Here is a 20,930-nt window from a genome sequence, read left to right as displayed (position 1 = left end):
GTTAGTTTTCTTTGATGTTTTATTGAGTATTCAACTCATGATTTAAAGAGAGTACATCAAAGGTTTTGTTTGTTATACACAAGAGAGAGAGAGAGAGAGAGTTGTACTTCGGTGGATTCTGAAGAATTCGAGCCTGACGCTTCGGTGGATTCTGGAGTGGCTCATTGTAAAGACAATTCTGAGGTGAAGACAGGGTTGGAAGAGACACATAGAGGTTGGTTCAATTAGGCGTGGATTCGCTAGATAATTGAGAGTATACCTGTGTAATTCCTTTAAATCTTCTTAGTGGATTGTTTTGTGGCTGTTGCCCGTGGTTTTTTAATCACAGTTGGAGGTGTCCAATTGTGGTTTTTCCACGTTAAAATCGTTGTGTTGATTTGTCTTGATTGTTTGATTTGGATTGTTATATACTGCTTAAAATTGTTACATAATCACAAATCAATATCTAGGGGATTTCTAGATTTTTCAACTATAATTACAAACAGGTATAACCCAACATGTAGGTTGCTATGCATCCATCCTCCACAGGTAGTCAAAAGAGAATGGGCTGCAACAGAAATTTAAGCAAAAGTGCTGTGAAAAACTCGAGCCCTCATGCACTCAAATGTAGCCCAACAACAACAACACTTTTTTTTTTTAAAGGTAATTGATGGGATTCAAATCCTAAACTTCATCCTGCAAGAAATCCCATATACAACAATCAGCTGTAGCAAAAACTTTCATTACAAAAGTCTCATTCACTCGGGTTGGTTGCACATGCTATGGACATGCAATGGCCTCTTTGCTGCATTTTTTGGTGAACAGCCATGGCATCAGCAATGGTTATAATTGGGACATAATGTAGTAGAGCCCTGAATACATGGTAGAAGACTTTATCGTGTGTAGTTACCCAAAGCAATTATTACTCATTTTTAAAATTATTTTATCCCTTGCCATCAAATGAAATTCAAAATTATGACAGAGACTTGTTTGACCTTCATGGTATTTTAGGAAAGCAAAAGTCCCCACACAACCCCCGTTAGATGGCATTTTAGCTTCAAGATCTCATATCCAGTATGTACCGGGAAGATTTGGACTTTATAAATGTGTATGAACCTAAATGTGTTGGAACAATCTTCTGCGTACAACAAATAAATTGAAACAAAATCAAACAAATAAAATAAATAACGTACCGAATTTATTTTACCGAACCGAATAAATAATAAAAAGATCAAGTCGAGTGTGTGATACTCTGTCCTTAAGACAGATTTGCCCCGCTTCGGTGCTTACGGACTAATGCCGTCTATCTCTCAGAATACAATGATCTTCACAAATTGTAGTAGCACTCCAAACAATTTGTACGGCGAACCAAACCTGTGTTCTATACTTTCAAAGTATTTCCTAAAATTAATATGAAGAATATATATGCAACAAAGCAAAATTGGACAGCAAAAATGACTTTTTCAGATCTTTTTTTGACCAAAAAAAACTATTGGAAACGGCCTCTATATACAGGCAAAAAGGTGACCAAAAAATCTGTCCGAACAGGTGTGTAAATTGGCAAACAGATATCACTACAGGAAAAAGCACGTTTGGCGACCAAATTTCTTGACTTAAAAAAATTTGGTCGCTGAAAGTATAGCTTTTGGCGACTAAAAAAGCATTAGTAGCCAAAAGTAAAGATTTTTGGTGACTAAAAAAATTTAGTAGCCAAAAGTATAGTAATTGGCGACTAAAAATCTGTTTGGTCGCCGATATATGGCTTTTATCAACTAAAAAAATTTTAGTAGCCAAAAGTTAGGCCCTTTGGCGACTAAAAAAAATTAGTAGCCAAAAGTGAGGCATTCAGCGACTAAATTGATGTTTGGTCTCCAAAAGTGAGGCTTTTACCGACTAAAAAAATTTTGGTAGCCAAAAGTTAGGCCCTTTGGCGACTAAAAAAAATTTATTAGCCAAAAGTGAGACCTTTACCGACTAAAAAATTTTTAGTAGGCAAAAGTGAGGGTTTTTAGCGACTAAAAATAATTTAGTAGCCAAAAGTGAGGCATTCGGCGACTAAAAAGAAGTTTAGTCACTAAAAGTAGTAATTTTAGCGCGGGAATTTTGTTTTAACGACTAAAAAATTATTAGTAGGCAAAAGTATAGAATTGGCGACTAAAATTATGTTTAGTCACCAAAAGTGGCCTCTTTTTTTTTTTTTTTCTAATAAATAATTTATTTTTACATAAATTATGTTCAATAAAAAATAATTATCTTTATATATATACTTTTATATTAATACGGGTCTATGTACTATATAAATAATATATGTTGCATATATAATCATATAGTGTTATGGAGGCCTAGTGAAAAGAGGGTGTTGTATAGGGTTTATAGTGTGGGAGGTTGATGGTTTGAATCTCCACAAGAGCAGAGTGTAATTTTTTTTCGACAGGGTTTAGACGACTAAGTTGGCGACAAAAAAATTTAGTCGCTAATTGGTTTTGGCGACTGAAAAAGTGACATTTGGCTACTAATATTTTGGTCGGCGAAACTGTTATTTCTTGTAGTGTATGAAACTGTTTTGAACAAATCTGCAAAATGTTTGGCAATTTTAAAACTGCTCTGAACTGCTGGGCAGTTTTCCCAATCTGTTGGACAGTTTGAATTGCTGAAAAATGGACTGAAAAACAGGTACAGTTTGGACAGGAAAAATTGGCACAACATTTAAATAAATAAATTTTTCCTGTAAGAACTTTTGGAAAAAAATCCAAATAAATTTTTTCCCAAAGAATTAACATAAGAATCAACCCAACCCACAATCCATGCTCACGCCCAGCCGGGCGGTAGCGGTGCACGCGCGCGTGTGTGGTGGTTTGGGCTAAGGTTCACTTTATCCATTACTCCTCCCTTCTACAAACTTGGGGTGCCCCTTGCGGCCCAACCCAAGTTAGTACACCAAGTACTTATACACATACATAAGCTCTCTTAAAGTTTCAATGTGGGACAACCCATTTTCAAAGAAACCCACATTTACTTCTTTGATTTTCCATTCTACGAACCTGCAAATGACGTCAACTTCCCATTTACTCATAAATGGTTTTGATGAACCGTCTTCACCCTGTGACTTGCTATGCAGTAAGGAACACGTCACCTCTTCGAACCCACCCCAAAAGACATTTGGGGCCCACTCAAAATTGGGCTCAAAGTTGGTCCAAAATAAGCCTATAAAAAGCCAATTTTCCAACAATCCCCTACATGAATGGAATTTGACGGAGAGAAAATGCAACAACATGATCTAATTACAGAGAGTACAGAAATTGAAAATATTCTACAAAGGATAGGTAGCTTTTAGCTTTGAACCTTCCCTTGTGAGACACTATCAGATTTACTAGCTAATTAGTGAACATGATGTCTTGAACTATTCAGCCATTTGTGTAAACCAAGACAATAGAACTCACACAGTATATCCCCAGTCACAGTTTTGTTCTCACTATTGTGTTCATTTTGTCCCTAAAACAACCTAGTTTTTCATGAGTGCTCTAGAGAATTGTTGCCCTTCACAAATCTCATAGAACCGGCCCAGTTCACACTCACATATGTGATTCTTATGAAGAGTATCTTGCCATACTCCACTAGGTTTACCTAGATATAAGAATCATTAAAAGTATTACTTAACCTAAAACACTGCAGACATCACTATTTCATCATAGAAATGTGTAGGAGTTTGACTCCCTAGTGATCCTTCTGAGTCATACAGAACTCAGTTGTCCCTTTGAACCTAGATCTTGGGATCTCCAGTCAACTAGGTTGGGTTACCGTTGTGGTAACTCTTATTTAATAGGCTTAAGTCCCATTTCCCTCGATGAATTTTCAGCTAACTCTCTTGCTAACCCTTTGGTTAGTGGATCCGCTATGTAGTCTTTAGACTTTACATATTCAATGGAAATAATTCCATTAGAGAGTAGTTGTCTCACGGTGTTATGTTGACGACGAATGTGTCGTGACTTTCCATTATACATATGACTCTGTGCTCTACCTATTGTTGATTTACTATTGCAATGTATGCATATAGCAGGCACCGGTTTTGGCCACATGGAAATATCTTTAGGGAAGTGGTGAAGCCATTCTGCTTCTTTCCCAGCTTTATCTAAAGCTATAATTCTGATTCTATAGTAGACCTAGCAATGCAAGTCTGTTTGGAAGATTTCCAAGATACAGTCGCCCCATCAAGAGTAAAGACATACTCACTGGTGGATTTTGAGTCTCTAGTATCCGATATCCAGTTTGCATCACAGTATCCTTCAAGTACTGTTGGATATCTAGTATAATTCAGTCCAATGTTACGAGTAAATCTAAAGTATCTTAGAACCCTTATAATTGCTTTTCCGTGTTCTACTCCTGGATTACTCGTATATCTACTTAATTTACTTACTACATAAGTTATATCTAGGCGAGTGCAGTTCCAATAATTTAGGCATACTCTAATTGAGAAATACTTTCCTGTATATTCTTAGAAAGAAACAAATTAACATCCACAGGTGTTCTAGCCAGATGATCATCATTTTTGCTGAATTTGTCAAGTATTTTCTCAATGTAATGAGATTGTGACAAAGTATAACCTTCTGATGTTTTGGTAATTTTCATACCAAGAATTACATCAGCAATGCCCATGTCCTCATGTCAAAATGTTTATTCAACATTTTCTTAGTAGTTTTAATCATGTCATTATTACTACATATGATGAGCATATCATCTACATAAAGACATACTATAACATAACCTTTGTCTATGTTTTTAATATAAACGCATTTGTCACACTCATTAATTTTAAATCCATTTGACATCATTGCCTTGTCAAATTTTTCATGCCATTGCTTTGGCACTTATTTTAAATCATATAATGATTTAACCAATTTACATAATTTCTTTTCTTTTTTCGGAACAGAAAATCTTTCTGGTTGTTCCATGTAAATTTCTTCATCTAACTCACCATTTAAGAAAGCAGTTTTCACATCCATTTGATGAATTTGTAGATTGTACAATGATGCAATAGCAATAAGCATTCTAATGGATGTTATTCTAGTAACCGGTGTGTGATGACCGGTTTCCTTTTTACGTCACTTCACTTTTTGTTTTCATTGGGTCCGCGATGTCCAGAAGCCTTTCTCAAATAAGTTCTTGTTCTTGTTTATTTAAGTGTTGACTTTTCTCTTGCTTCGGAGGGTGCACAACCGTGTCCGTTGTGTCTGGGAGTGAACGAATAGATTTCTGAGCTGCTGGGCCAGGGTCGCACATACGGGAGTCTAGGGCCACACGTGTAGGATGGGGCCACACGTGCAGGAGAGCATGAGTTGGGAGAGTTACACACTGCCTAAAAGGCAGGTGTGGTCTGAGGTGTGGGAGGACCACCGCACGTGCGGGGATGAGGACCGCACGTACGGGGAAAGGCGCGCCACACGTGCGAGGATGGGTGCCGCACGTGCGGCAATCTGGGTAGTCTGAACCTTTGTATTTTTTTTTTCTCTTTTTGGCTGAGTGTGTATCACATTTTAGGTATTTCCCTCTCACTCTAAACATTATTTTTCTCATTTTTCTCTCTAAAAACCCTCACTAAACACCAAAACTCTTTGATTTTCCTTGCAATCCCTTGAGTGTAGAGTCATCTGCCCTCATTAATCTTGGAGATCAAAGGCTAGAGCTTCATTTTGTGTGGTGGAAAATCAAGGATTTCTCATCTTTTGATTCTAGGGTTTCTTCTCTCATCTTCTCCAAAACACTTTGAGGTAGAGATTTCTTGAGTTATATATACATGCTTTGCTATAATGATGTTGATTTAAAAGCTTTTCTTGAAATCTTATGTTGATTTTTATTTTGAGACCTAAAATGTAGAGAGTTTTGAGAGTGGGTTTAAATCTCAACCCTTTTGTTAATTCTAGGGTTATTTCCCTTTTATTAAACTCAAGAAAAATGATTTAGGTAGGGTTTCACCAAGGAAACAGAAATATTTGGTTTGTAATGCCCTCAAAATATGACATAACCTAATCATTCATAAGATCCATAAAACATAATAGAAATATTATTTTTTCATTCATCAGAGTCTTTTTTTTACAAAATGTATTAAGTACTTTGCATGTTTATAAACATTCGTAATTGATAACAAGTAAAATTATGCCCTACAGGCTTACATCTTTCCAAGCCAACACTTGGTTACAACAAAAGAAAAATTCTAACCCTTTAAATAGAAAGCCCAAGGCTTGAATACATATTTAACATCAAAACGAATAACAAAAGGGAGTCTTAAAGTCCAAAACCTCCCAAGCTAAGATCTTGGAGGCGGCATATCACCTGTACCTGAAAAGTGGTGTCCCATGTAGGGTGAGTCAATGCCTAGTAGAGACATGCTAAACAACATATGAGAATTAACTAAAACATTATTATTCGATAAATGTTTAACACTTATGAACCATCTTAAACCTTTTCCATAATCAATCAACATTGATACCCACATTTCAATTCACTTCAAGTTATTACCCAAGTCAATTTATTGACAAAATTCATTATCATATAAACAATTCAAATGAGATTGCAACTCATGCATCAACACTTCAATCTTAAACATCATTCATACACTTCCATAACTTGCCATTTTACGGAACTACGTCCGAGGGAACCGACACCCAACTATAATTAAGCTTTCGGGAATTTCACCCTGGACACTCCAGCCAACTTAATTATCCATGGAGTCCATCCTCTATCTCCTCCCAAACAATGGAGTACATCCCCTATCTCTTCCCAAACAAAGATACATATACAATGCATTTAATCACGTTGTCATATACCACGACCAATTCAATCACATATACAATGTTCATATCTAACCGTCATATTCAATGACATATTCAAATCGATTAGTTTCAATTTACCTAATCAACATGCAGTTTCTACAACAATTATGGCTATCCTCCACTGATAGCCCAAAATAGATATATCTAAATAGATAAAGAAACTTATCAAACCGATAATTTATCAACTTTTTCACAGGTGAGTGATTTATCAATCCAACTACACCATTTAATCATAATTTCCTCTAATTTCATGATTCTCAAATCAATTTCATATTCCCACATTGATTTCATAATTCTAACCAATAATTAACTCAACTCAAATTAGGGCATTTTTCTCCCTTTCCCCTCTTTTACAAAGTCAAACTCAAAACCCTAACTTTAACCAAAATTCTCAAATCACACCATTTATACAAAATGACTAACATCTATGTTAAAACCCATATAGGAGAGTAGAGTATCCCTACCTTCAGTGTAGAAGCCCAGAGGAGAAGAGCCAAGCACGAGATAAACTCCAAGGATGACAAAACCAACTTCCACGCGGATGAAAATAGAGATCTTGAAGAGCTCAAGCCTTTTAATGAAGACCCAAGGGTGTAGAGATCACTTGATCTAGGCTAAAATGTAGAGAGAGAGAGGGTATTTTAGAGAGAGAAGCTCTCAACTTAGGGTTTTGGAAAGTTTTAGAAAGAGAAAGCACAGAAAAAGTGATTTAAAATGTCACTTTCGCGATCTGATATGCGTATAGTCCGCTCGAGCGGAGAGTTTCACGCTCGAGCGTCAAACACAAAAATTTGACCTGCTCGAGCGCAATAAAGGCCACTCGAGTGCCAAGACACAACAACAAAGCACAACCCGCTTGAGCGCAAAGAGACCCGCTCGAACGTAGAATACACTCGTCTAGTATTTTATAGATTTCAGACAGCCGCTCGAGCGCCAGAGGGGCCGCTCGAGCTCAGACCCGCTTGAGTGTAAGAAACTCCGTTTGAGCGTGAAAAACACTTTTGCAGTATTTTTGCAGACGCACAAGGTATTGAATGATTGCAAACCCCGCTCAAGTGTAAGAAGACCCGCTCGAGTGGAAGACCAAAATTCTGGGCAACAAGGTTTTAAACCAATAACCAACCACCCTGTTCTGAACACGCCCAAGACATTCCAAAAATTCAAATTCAAAGAGTAAAGGATGGAAATAAGGTATAGACAACAACATACAATCACGGAACCCGAGTTCGGAATACAATAAATGACGGGAAAAATCCGGATCTCTATATGGTTTATGATGAAAAACCCTAGAAATTGGGAATTTTGGAAAGTATGGAAATGTCTATGGTGTTTTTACTCTTCTCGTGTTAAAAGAATGGATGAGTGTAGGCTTCATGATGTGGTTTGCAAAATGGCAATCTTATTGATATATCGAAATGTAGAATTTGTTTTAAAAACTATTGTTAAATACATGATGATATATGGTTGTGAGATGACAAATTGTTGTGCACTATGGATTGTGAGAATCATAAACATTGGAGATTAATATTTGAAAACATCACATGTAGTCTTGAAGAGACTAAATTGTTAAGAATTGTGCATGATAAGAAATTGTTGTTGTGTGTTGATGACATATGGTTATTTTGCTAAATAACATTGAAGAGAGGAAATGAGAGATGTATTTGTTTGGTATTGTTGTCAAGATATTTGAAAATGGAGAAATGCTATGAGGCATGGTTTTTCATTGCATTGCATACTCATTGAATTAATTATTATGCATTGTGTTTTAGATTGGAATCATTTACTTCAAGAAAGGAAATATATGTATGGTAATGAAAACAACGGAAATGAGTATGGGGGTAAATACGTTGGTAAGTCCAGTTAGGAGGTGTAGATGAGATTGATAAGTTGGCCTGAGTGTCCGGGGTGAAAGACCGAAAACACGTGCGGAGGAGGTACCATTTCTCTTCCAGTTAGCAACCGGTAAAGTGGGGTATTGGTAGTGCTCGTAAAGCCTACTTGCAGACACCAACCTAGGGATTACCTGAGTCGTATTTACCGCCCCTATTAATTAAAATTAGAAGTTCGAAAATTGTTGAGATTGCAAACTTTTGTTAAGACATGATGATCATCAAGGAGAACATGAAATGAAATTATTTCTAAAATTGGCATCGCATGGCATTGACATTTGCATTTACATTGAGAGTTTGCATAACTGTATATACTTTGTAAGAATTCTCTACTAGGCTTTATGCTCACCCCTATGGCATTTTGGTGCAAGAAAGGACGTGGTGATCCTGCCAAGTTGAGGGCGTCGATAATTTGTGAAGAGTATATATCCCTATTTTGTTGTGAATTAATTGCTAGCCAATGGCTATTTTCGTATGGGTCCGAGAGGCCACTTTTGTGTAACTAGGATTAATCCTTGGAAGTTGTAGCCCATAAGGGCATTTTATTTATTTTGAGACTATATGCTTTACATGCTATAGATTTATGTGTGTTCTTACCAATGAATGTATAATTTACATGCGAAACTTTTGTATAAACTCGTTTATTAACCATGTAAAGATGGAAGGATTATTATCATTTAATTAATTAATGCGGCTAGATGTATTATACACGTCGGGATTATTTTCGGGGCGTTACACGGTGAGTATGTGTCCAAGTAAACAAGACCTTCTTTTTCCTAAAACCTTTGACCACAGGTCTTGCCTTGTATTTGTCAATTGATCCATCCACTTTCATTTTTCTTTTGAAAATCCACTTGTACCCAAGAGGTTTACAACTTGGTGGCAGATCCACTAATTCCCAAGTGTGATTTTGTAGGATGGATTCAACTTCACTATTTATAGCTTCTTTCCATAAAGGAGCCTCAGGACTGGACATAGCTTCTTTAAAAGTTAAGGGCTCATTTTCCAACAAAAATGTTAGAAAATCCAGACCAAAAGATTTTGAGGTTCCACCACGTTTACTAGGCCTAGGTTCCTTTTCCTCATTTTGATCTATCCTTGCTCTTGTTCTTGATCTTGTTCGTGATCATGACTAGTAATAGTATCATAAGATCTTTTATTAGTACTAGTCTCTTGTCTAGTCTTGTTTGGAAATCTATGTTTAAAGAACAATGCATTCTGAGATTCAATAATAGTATTTACATGCATTTCAGAATGTTATGACTTATGAATAAAAAATTGACATGCGCTATTATTCTTGGCATAACTAATGAAAATGCAATCAACAGTTTTAGGACATATCTTAGTCTTTTTAGGACTAGGAATAGCCACTTTAGCCAAACACTCCCACACTTTTAAGTATTTGTAGGATGGTACTCTCCCATGCCACAATTCATAAGGTGTTTGATTCATTTTCTTTCGGGAAAGTTTATTAAGTATATAATTAGGAAAAAGTATTGCTCCCCTCCACAAGTTCTGTGCTAATTCAGAACTTATTAACATGGCATTCATCATTTCTTTTAAAGTCCTATTTTTTCTTTTAGCAATTCCATTTTGCCGAGTGGTGGTTTGATGAATTATTCCATATTCTTCTCAAAACTCACCAAAAGGTGATTCATATTCACCACCTCTATCATTTCTAAGTTTCTTAATTTTCTTACCAAGTTGATTTTCAACTTTATTCTTGTATTGAATGAAAGTTTCCAAACCTTCATCATTCGTTTGAATTAAATAAACATAACAATATCTAGTATAGTTATTTATGAAAGTTATAAAATATTTTTTCCCACCTCTAGTTTGAATTGACTTAAAATCACAAATGTCACTATGAATTAATTCAAGTGGTTCCCTACTTCTTTCAATTGAATGAAAATGAGTTCTGGATAATTTTGCTACAACGCAAATTTCACATTTATGATTTGAATCAATGTCAAATTTAGGAAAAATATTCCATATTAATTAATCTATGCAAAGATCCATAATTAACATGTCTAAGTTTACCATGCCATAAATTTGAAGACTCAAGTAAGTAAGAAGAAGATGTATTTTCATTAATAACAGAGGGTACAACAGTCATTACATTCATTTTGAAAAGACCATCAAACATGTAACTTTTTTCTACATACATTCCATTTTTGGTAAATGCAAACTTGTCACTTTCAAAAACTAGCCTAAACCCATTTTTACTCAACAAAGATTCGGAAACAAGATTCTTGCGAATGTCCGGTACATGCAGCACATTGTTGAGAGTGAGTTCGTTTCCAGATGTCATCTTCAAAATAATCTTTCCTTGTCCTTCAACTTTAGAAGTCGAAGAGTTGTCCATAAAAAGTTGTTCACCATTGTCCACTATAGAATAAAATGTGAACATCTTTTTGTCGGCACAAATGTGGCGAGTAGCACCAGTGTCCACCCACCATTCTTTAGGATTTTCGACAAGGTTTGCTTTGGAAACTACTGCAGAAAGATTTATGAGATCTACACCATTGGAAATTTTTTCCATTTCAGTTATATTGGCTTGAGTAGGCTTCTTGCTTGATCTTTCTTTGCCTTACGTTTGTAACAGGAATCTTTGGCTCGATGTCCCTCTTTGTCACAAATGTAACACTTGCCATTAAACTTGTACTTCTTAGTTTCCTCTCCTTTAGATAGCATTTTCTTCTGCCATATTTTAAAATGAGTTCCTAAGAACTTCTCTGGTTTTTCACCATGATTGACTGTAACGCCCTCGAAATAATAACATTAAACCCATTGAATAAAACATTCATTGACATACGAAATATCCACATGCTTCTATTCATCAGAGTTTCATTACAAAAGTATTACATGTTAACAACAAAAGCAAAATGCCCTACGGGCTTACAGCTTTCCAAGTTAACACTTGGTTACAACAAAAGAGTGCTAACTCATCTACACATTAAGCCCTCGGCTTGAATATACATGTAATACATCAAAGAGGAACTTAAACAACAAAAATCTGCCCGCCTCTAGCCTCCCAAGCTATGACCTTGGAGGTGGCATGCTACCTGTACCTGAAAATGATATTCCCATATAGGGTGAGCCACAGCCCAGTAGAAATACACTAAACCAACCATGAACAATGACTAAAAGATTAGCAATTGATAGATGGCGAACACTGATACATCCACATAAATCACATTTTATGTCAAACGACTTATGAGTCCAAGTTACTTTTCATTTTCTCCTTTTCAATAGATAAGCATATTAGCTCTATCACCATCACAACAGATATGTATAAGAACTATATCCCACATTCACAGATAAGCATATAAGCTACATCCACATTTCACAAAGATAAGCATATTAGCCCTATCTTCACTTCTCTAGACAAGCATATGAGCTGTATCTACACTTCTCAAAGATAAGCATATGAGCTCTATCTTCATTTCTCTAGACAAGCATATGAGCTGTATCTACGGAGTTCATCCCCCATCTCCTCCCAACACTATCCAGTTTAGAGGTACATCCCCCATCTTCCCCTAAACCGCGGAGTACATCCCCCATCTCCTCCTCTACACATAACGTATACAAACACATTGGTTCTATATACAATCACTCAATACATACAGTTAATGTATTCTATCAACCGTCAAATTCCATGACACATTCCATTGATTAGTTTTCATTTGCCTAATCATCATGCATTGTCTACAACAATCACGACTATCCTCCACCGATAGCCCAAAGCAGTTATTTCTAAACAGAAAATAAATGCACAAATGGATATTCAATCAACATTTCAATTCGGTGAGTGATAAACAATTCAACTACACCCTTTAACCCCATGCATTCCCAATCTCAACAATCCCATTTCATTTCTCACAATTAATTATCCCAATTAATCAAACAATTTAATTAGGTCATTTTCCATAATTAACATTACAACCCTTAGGTCCCATTTTCATCAATGATTCAACATTTATTCCATTTCTCTATGCCAAACATGCATCTAGGTTTATTATAAATAAAACCCCAACTTTTGCAAAGTAACACAAAAGCCCCAAACTTTCACAAAATTACCCAACCAACCCCAACATCTCAAAATACTAAAATTTAGAGACAAAATCCATAGAGAGGAGTAGGATATCCCTACCTCAAATCCGGAGCCCCAAGGGAGAAGATGACAAAACCCAACGTGCTCCAAATCCCGAAATTTTCAGATTAAAATGTAGCCCTCGACGATCAACAACTTTTTTGTAAAGGCCAACGATGAGCAAATCACTCCTACTAGATCAAATCTAAGAGAGAAGGGCCGGTTTTAGAGTGAGAAGCTCTGAAAATGGCTTTTTGGAAAAGTAAGAGAGAGAAAAGATCTTGAAAAAGTGATCCAAAAGTCGGATCTCGGACTTATATAAAAGTCTCCCCGCTCGAGCGTCAGTCACAGACTCCCGCTCGAGCGTCAACAATTCCGCTCGAGCGGCGGATACACACTCCCAGAACTTTTACAGAACCAGGTCTCCGCTCGAGCGTCAACCCTCCCCACTCGAGCGTCACACACAAAATCCCGCTCGAGCGTCAAAACTCCCGCTCGAGCGCACAACACTGCAGAGGAGATACTGGAAGATGGAAAACTACGCTCGAGCGTCGAAAACCCCGCTCGAGCGTGAAGGCCAAAATCTGGGCAACTACTTATGGTTTCTAAACTCAACCAACCTGTAACAAACCTGCCCAACACATCCTATAACTCAAATACAAAGTAAGAAAGGATGTAAACAAGATAATGATCAACTACCAACATCCACGGACACATGTCCGGGTCACTATACAACAAGGGTAAATCCGGGATCGCTGTATTGACTGGTACAGTCACAACAGGAGGAGGAGTTGATGCAATTGCAGCCACCCTACCAGTACTGGTTTAAACATTAGTTTGGCCAGTTTCAATATCCATGAATTCTAAATTATAAAACACTATTATAATTAGAAATTTATATTACACAGAAAATTAAACCATAAACATAAAATTTCAAATTCTGTAAAATAAAAGAAACAAGAATTGTAACTTTTATTTCCAATTAATTTGAAAATAAAATAAATTTTATTTAAAGAAATTAATTCCACACAGAAAATTAAATTTTTGTAAAAAATAAAAGAAACGAGAAATGTAACTTTTATTTCCAATTAATTTGAAAATAAAAAATTTATTTAATCAAATTAATTCTACACATAATTTTTTTTTGTGTGCAACACTTCAAAAATTAAAATACTAAAAACAGAATTTTAATTATGAATACTCAGAATATAAATTTATGTAACACTTCAATAATTAAAATACTGGAACAGACTTTTAATTAATAAAAACTCAGAAGTTATTTTAGAAAATCAAAAATTAATTTCTGATTAACTTCACAAATAAATATTCTGAATTGTTAATGACACCAGTATATTACTACTAGTTGTCAAAGAAAATAGACAGTATATTACTACTATTTATTTTTCCAACCAGAATATTATTTGTAAAACCACATAAAATAATTCCCGTAAAAAAAAGAAAGGGAAAGGGTAACAAACAAAAAATTCTGTAAACAGAATAATTCGAGTCTGTTTTAAGATTGTTGGAACAATCTTCTGTGTACAACAAATAAATTGAAACAAAATCAAACAAATAAATAAATAACGTACCAAATTTATCTTATCGAACTGAATGAATAATAAAAAGATCAAGTCGAGTGTGTGACACTCTGTCTTTAAGACAGATTCGCCTTGCTTCGGTGCTTACGGACTAATGGCGTCTATCTCCTAGAATACAATGATCTTCACAAATTGTAGTAGCACTCCAAACAATTTGTACGGTGAACCAAATCTGTGTTCTATACTCTCAAAGTATTTTCTAAAATTAATATGAAGAATATGTATGCAACATGGCGAAATTGGACAGCAAAAATGACTTTTTCAAATCTTTTTCTGATCCAAAAAAACTGCCGGAATGGCCTTTATATATAGGCAAAAAAGTGACCAAAAAATATGTCCGAACAAGTGTATAAACTGGCGAACAGATATGAAACTGTTTTGAACAGATTCAGTTCAAATTTTGAACAGATTTGCAAACTGTTCGGCAATTTTAAAACTGCTCTGAACTGCTGGGCAGTTTTCCCAATCTATTGGATAGTTTGAACCTGTTGAACTGTTGAAAAATGGACTAAAAAACGGGTACAGTTTGGACAGAAAAATTTGGCACAAAATTTAAATAAATAAATTTTTCCCACAAGAATTTTTGGAAAAAAATCCAAATAAATTTTGTCCAAAAAATTAATATAAGAATCAACCCGACCCATAACCAACACTCGTGCCCAGCCGGGCGGCGGAGCGCGCGCGTGCGTGTGGTGGTTTGGGCTAAGGTTCACTTTGTCCATAACTCTTCCCTTCTATAAACTTGGGGTGCCTCTTGGGGCCCAACCCAAGCTAGTACGCCAAGTGCTTATATACATACATAAGCTCTCTTAAAGTTTCAATGTGGGACAGCCCATTTTTAAAGAAACCCACATTTACTTCTTTAATTTTCCATTTCATGAACCCGAAAACGACGTCAACTTCTCGTTCACTCATAAATGGTTTTGACGAACCGTCTTCATCGTGTGACTTGTCATGCGGCAAGGAATACGTCACTTCTTCGGACCTACCCCAAAAGATGTTTGGGGTCCACTCAAAATTAGGCTCAAAGTTGGCCCAAAATAAGCCTATAAAAAACCAATTTTCCAACAAAATGTGGATACATTTTTTAGCGTGGAACTGTCCGTGGATACATAAACAATTAGCTCCTATATTCAATAGTTCCTCAAAATGCACAACATAGTATTGAGAAGTGCTTGTCCAATGGTTTAAGATCTACTCAAATCCTTTTATATCCACATTCCCCTTTTAGATTATGGGAGAGGCAATAGAATATTTAGCTTCTCAGACAGATGCTATATAGATGTTCATTACCTCCATAGCTGTTGCTTGAGAGCACTTGTTCAACCTAGGCCGGTCAACGGATCGGGTATAACCTGAATTCGATCCGATTAACCCGGTCCATTTATACAAATCCAAATCCGAATATCTGTTTAATCCGTATCTGCGTAGCCCGATTTAAAACGGGTTGAATTTGGATAAATTCGATCCGATCCATTTGTTTGCCCAATCCGACTATATTGAATTCCCAGAAAGAAATTAGGGTAGTGTTTGGTAGAGTTTTTTAAATATGATTTGAGAATAGAGTTGTATTTTGAGTTTGTGAGTTTTAGAATTATGATTTGAGTGTAGAAAATTTGTTTGGTTATGGTTTTTGAATAGAGTGTTGAATTGAGTTTTGAATTGTATATGGAATTGAGTTTTGAAAGTTTGATGTGACATGTGAAATAAGAAAATTTGTTTGGCGATGAGTTTCAAAATAGTTTTCAAAACTTAATTCAAATTGTTATAATTCATAACCAAACACACTACTTAAAACTCTGTTGAAAATTTTGATCAACATTCATAACCAAACTTTTTTTAAAAATTCAATTAAAAAAGTTAATTATTAACAGAAAATAACATCAATCAATTTTTTTAATTGAAAATATTAAAAAAATTATCAACATAACCAAAAAATTATCAAATAATAATAATAAATACATATAAAAAATCATACATTATCAAAACTATTTCATTATATTTTTTTATTGAATTTTTTTTAATTTAATTTTAAAAAAAAATATTTTTCATCGATTTCTAATATAAAAATGTGGGCTCTCTACCCAACAACACATCCATTGTCTCTGACTCCACCTCTCTTCAAAGTGTTAATGTGCTGTTAATATAAGAAAGAGGTATACATACATATATAGAGATAGAGAAACAGAAAGTGTAGAGTTTCTTCAGATAAGGCAAAGTGTTGAGGGGTTTGAAGTTTTCCAAGTACTAGAGCAGAAGAAGCGAAGTTGGGTTATGAATGAGTGAGACTTTACACCATTTCTACTACTCTCTCTCTCTCTCTCTCTCTCTCGATGAAAGCTTCAGAGACTAAAGACATGCTTGTTTATCATTTATCAAAGAGTGGCGGTTGACCGGCCGGTCAATCAGCCGAAAGTCCGGGTGGACGACTGGCTCAGTTATTTTTGCCCAAATCAGAGAACTCATTCCACCTTCCCGGCTATTTCACACCAGATCGATTGAAGGATATACGTATCAGCTGTGAAGCATTTTCAACGTGAAGCTTTTTAGAAATAAAGAAGACCAAAGAGAGAATATGTATGCTGCGAAAAGTGGAGAAAACGAAACGGAGAGGAATCTGCCAAACGGGAAAGAGAATTACATTTGCCAATGTGTGGTGAAATTACATTTTGAAAATTCTATCCAAACATGAAATTGAAATGAAAGCGTGGAAATACATTTACAGAATACAACCAAACACAACCTAGATCTCTCATAATCAAATCTCTCTCTCTCAGCATCGCTTTCATCATCTCTCATCGTAGAATTTGAAAAGTGCGTTAGGTTTGAAATCAGATCTCTCATAATCAAATCTGTCTCTCATCATCTCTTCCTGCTCCGATTGATGACGATGAACTTAGCCAAATCGAGTTCTCTGTTGTTTATGATCTAGGCATTCTTCGGTGAGCTCTCTGGTCAGTATCAAATCTCTTTTTCTTCGTCTTCTTCTCTGACTTCGACAAAACAAGCTCAGATCAGGGGAGCTCAAAATCAAACTATTTCAGGTAATTGACTTTCTAAGTTTTCTCTGAATTTTTGGCTTTGATTTTTGTTTTGTTTTTGATTTCTAAGCTTGGGCTTAGGTTCCTCTAGTTTTTTGACGATTGATGTTCTTCGAGTGGATCTAGTGTATTTATTTTGAATTTTTGTTTTGAGGGTTTATGGTTGTGCTTCGTTTGTGTTTGTCATTGTATCTGCTGTTTGTTGCCCTGTGCTTGTGTTTCTCCTTTATATAAGAGGTCCGGGTTGCTTGTTTGAATGGAAAATCAAATTCTGAAACATTTTCTTGGATGTTTTTGGGACTATTTTAACAAGTCTAGGAACCAAACATAGAAAATAGTTCTAGTTATACACACATCAAATGGCAAGACCTGCTATTAAAGAGACCATTTTACTCTAATTGTGTTAACTACTTTTTTTTTTCTCTGGTTGATTTTGTGATTAGTTTTGTGTTTTCAGACTTATTAATAATATTTTCATGGGTTTTATTGGGCTGATGTGTATTTTTTTAAATATATTTTTGTTAGGTTTAATTTTCTACATGTAGTAGACCAAGTAAAGAAGAAAAAGTAGATAAACAATTTTTTCGTTGCATTTGAATAATTCTTTTTTTCATAATTTACATGCATAAGTAGACAAATTATACTTGCGGTGTTGTTTTTAGTAGTTTGGATGCGAGGAAAAACACAGAATCTGCAAGAAAATTGGAGCAGAAAGATCAGAGTTTTATTTTTATCTTTCATCTCCAAAATCCATTCAGAGTAGAAAAATCTAGTTAGATGAACTTGTACATAACTTCAGTCCTAAATCTGTACAATTTTGGTTCTATTTTGGTGCTGAATTTGAAAGATCCTGCGTCAATTATTTATGTTTGATTTCTTGTGTAGTGCATATTTGAGTTTTTGAGCCAAAGATGTCTTCGGATTTTAGTGAACCTATTATTAGTGAAGATGCTGAGTTGGATGATGATGTATCTCAAGGACCTACAAAGAGGATTCGAAAACTAACTTCAAAGGTATGGAATGACTTTGTCAAATTTAAAGGACCTAATAGAAATGACATAGCTAGATGTAAGCATTGCAATAGGGAGTTTGTTGGAGAGAGTAGGAAAGGGACTAGTCATTTAAAAAATCATTTGTCGAAGACATGTCCAGTACTTAAAGGACCAAATGCCCCAAGGAATGCTAGTAAGGCCGCTTCTGAATCTACTCCTGAGGCTGCAACTTTTAAGTTCGATCAAGAGAGAAGCCGTACGGATTTTTCTAGGATGGCAATCAAGCATAATTATCCTTTTAACATGGTGAGCATGAATTTTTTGAAATATTTTGCAATAATCTTCAACCAATGTTCAAACTTGTTTCTCGTAACACTGTTAGAACGGATGTCCTTGATGTTTATGAAATAGAAAAGGCTAAGTTATATCAATTTTTCGATGAACTCTCTTCTAAGATCACATTGACAACTGATATATGGACTTCAGACCATTAGAATTTTTCCTATACATGTTTGACTGCCCATTATGTGACTAATGATTGGGAGTTAAAGAAGAAAATCCTTGCTTATAGACGCATTGATTACCCGCATGATGGAGAGCATTTGTTTAGCTTTATCAAAGATCTAATTTTAGAGAGGAACATAGATAAGAAGTTGTTTTCAACGATAGTCGATAATGCAACAAGTAATGATGCCATGGTGAGACTTTTAAAACGATGGCTACGTGACCAAGGATTACTTCATTTAGGTGGACAATTGTTTCATGTGCATTATAGCACGCACATATTGAATTTAGTTGTTCAGGATGGTTTGAAGGTGATTGGGAGTCTTATTTCAAAAATTCGAGAAAGTGTGAGATATTTAGGGAGGTCTCCTTATGGAAAACAAAAATTTGATGTTACAGTGAATCATGTTAAGTTACATCATCAAAAGAAAGTCCCCATGGATGTTCCTACCAGACGGAACTCCACTTATTCAATGCTTGAAGCTGCATTAGATTTGAAAAGTGCATTCCACCGCTTAGGGCAAATTGACAAACAATATAAGCACAATCCTTCTGAGGATGAGTGGAATGTAGCAAATGCGATTTATGGGTGCTTGAAGATTTTTTTTGATGCTACATCTCACTTTAGTGGTACCACTTTTCCTACTTCAAATGTGTTTTTTCCCGATATTTGTCTTATTCAACTTGAAATGAAAAAAATGGGAGCAAAGTGAGTATGATTGCATTCGATTGATGGCTGGTCCAGTGAGAGTGAAATTTCAAAAATATTGGGAAGAATGTTCTTTGGTGTTAGCAATTGCAGTGGTTCTCATCTGAGATTTAAAATGGACTTGGTGGAATACTACCTTGGGCTCATTTATGGTGCTGATGCTAATAAGCATATTCAGAGGGTCCGTAACGGTTTTGTTGATCTTTTTTATGAGTATAGGAGCGATTCTTATGATTCTATGAGTTGCATTGCACTTGTTTCTGAAAATAGTAGCACAAGTAGTCAATTGCTTGTCGGTTCTTCGAAACAAGAAAGTTTGGCAACTTTTCATACGTGGTATGCCCAAGAACGTGCTTCTAACATTCACGCCTATAAAAAATCAGAGGTGGAGCAATACTTGGAGGAGTTGGTGTTTCCAAGTAATGAGAGTTTCAATATTCTACATTGGTGGAAAGTGAATAAAGCAAAATTTTCCACTTTGGCAAGGATGGCTCGTGATGTTTTAAGTGTTCCAGCTACTATGGTTGCATCAGAGGCGGCGTTTAGTGTAGGAGGTAGGGTGATTGATGAGACACGTGCTTCATTACTTCCAGATATTGTGGAGGCCTTGCTCACTTGCAATGATTGGATTGAATCAACCAAAAATAGAAGTAAGTGAAATATTGAAGTTTTTAAATAATTAGATGTTCTTTAGTTTAGTTCTATAAATATTTTAATGTCACATAATTTTGAAATTGTAGATGTAGACGAATGCTGACATGAGTAGATGGATTGAATTGAATCATTTGGTTTGTTATTTTCATTGTTTTCTGTTATCTTAAGATGAACTTTTGTTTTTTGTTTTCTGTTATCTTAAGCTGAACTTTTGTTTTCTGTTAAGAGAAGTTATCTTAAGTTATCTTACGCTGCAGCCTTGTCACTGTCACATATGGGTCAATATATTTCTCATCTCTGCCTTTTACAATCTGGGTTTTTTCATTGAATGATATCTGTATGTGGGTTTTGATTAACTAAAACCATAATTGGTACCTTTCTTGGCCCTGATTCAAATCAGGTTAAAATCCTGGTCTGGGTTTTACTCTCCTCCACAATTCTATATGACAAGCTATTTTACCCAGATTATCTTGACTTAGCATTGAAGCTCATGCACCTGCTTGTGTGCATGAATTAACAATGATGTTAAATACTATTAATTTTACTTAATGACAATCATCAATATATAAAGGGAAATGGCCAGCATATATGAGAACTCAACTGGACTTAAATCATGCACCCACCTGCTATTTGTTAATAACTCG

General features: G+C 35.5%; 1 protein-coding gene across 1 annotated transcript; it reads left to right on the top strand.

Annotated features, from left to right (window-relative positions):
* The first annotated feature begins 18,338 nt into the window (after positions 1–18,338).
* Positions 18,339–19,636, top strand: LOC145799429 (zinc finger BED domain-containing protein RICESLEEPER 2-like). Its single transcript, XM_082889010.1, has 2 exons — positions 18,339–18,725; positions 18,965–19,636. Exons 1-2 carry the CDS (start codon positions 18,339–18,341, stop codon positions 19,634–19,636), a joined length of 1,059 nt encoding a protein of 352 aa, XP_082745136.1.
* The last annotated feature ends 1,294 nt before the right edge of the window (positions 19,637–20,930 follow it).

The sequence above is a fragment of the Camellia sinensis genome, chromosome 9 (assembly GCF_055761805.1).
Source record: "Camellia sinensis isolate YWXY chromosome 9, ASM5576180v1, whole genome shotgun sequence".
Classification (NCBI taxonomy): Eukaryota; Viridiplantae; Streptophyta; class Magnoliopsida; order Ericales; family Theaceae; genus Camellia; species Camellia sinensis.
Note: the sequence above shows the minus strand (reverse complement) of the source record. Positions and strands in the feature narration are given on the sequence as shown.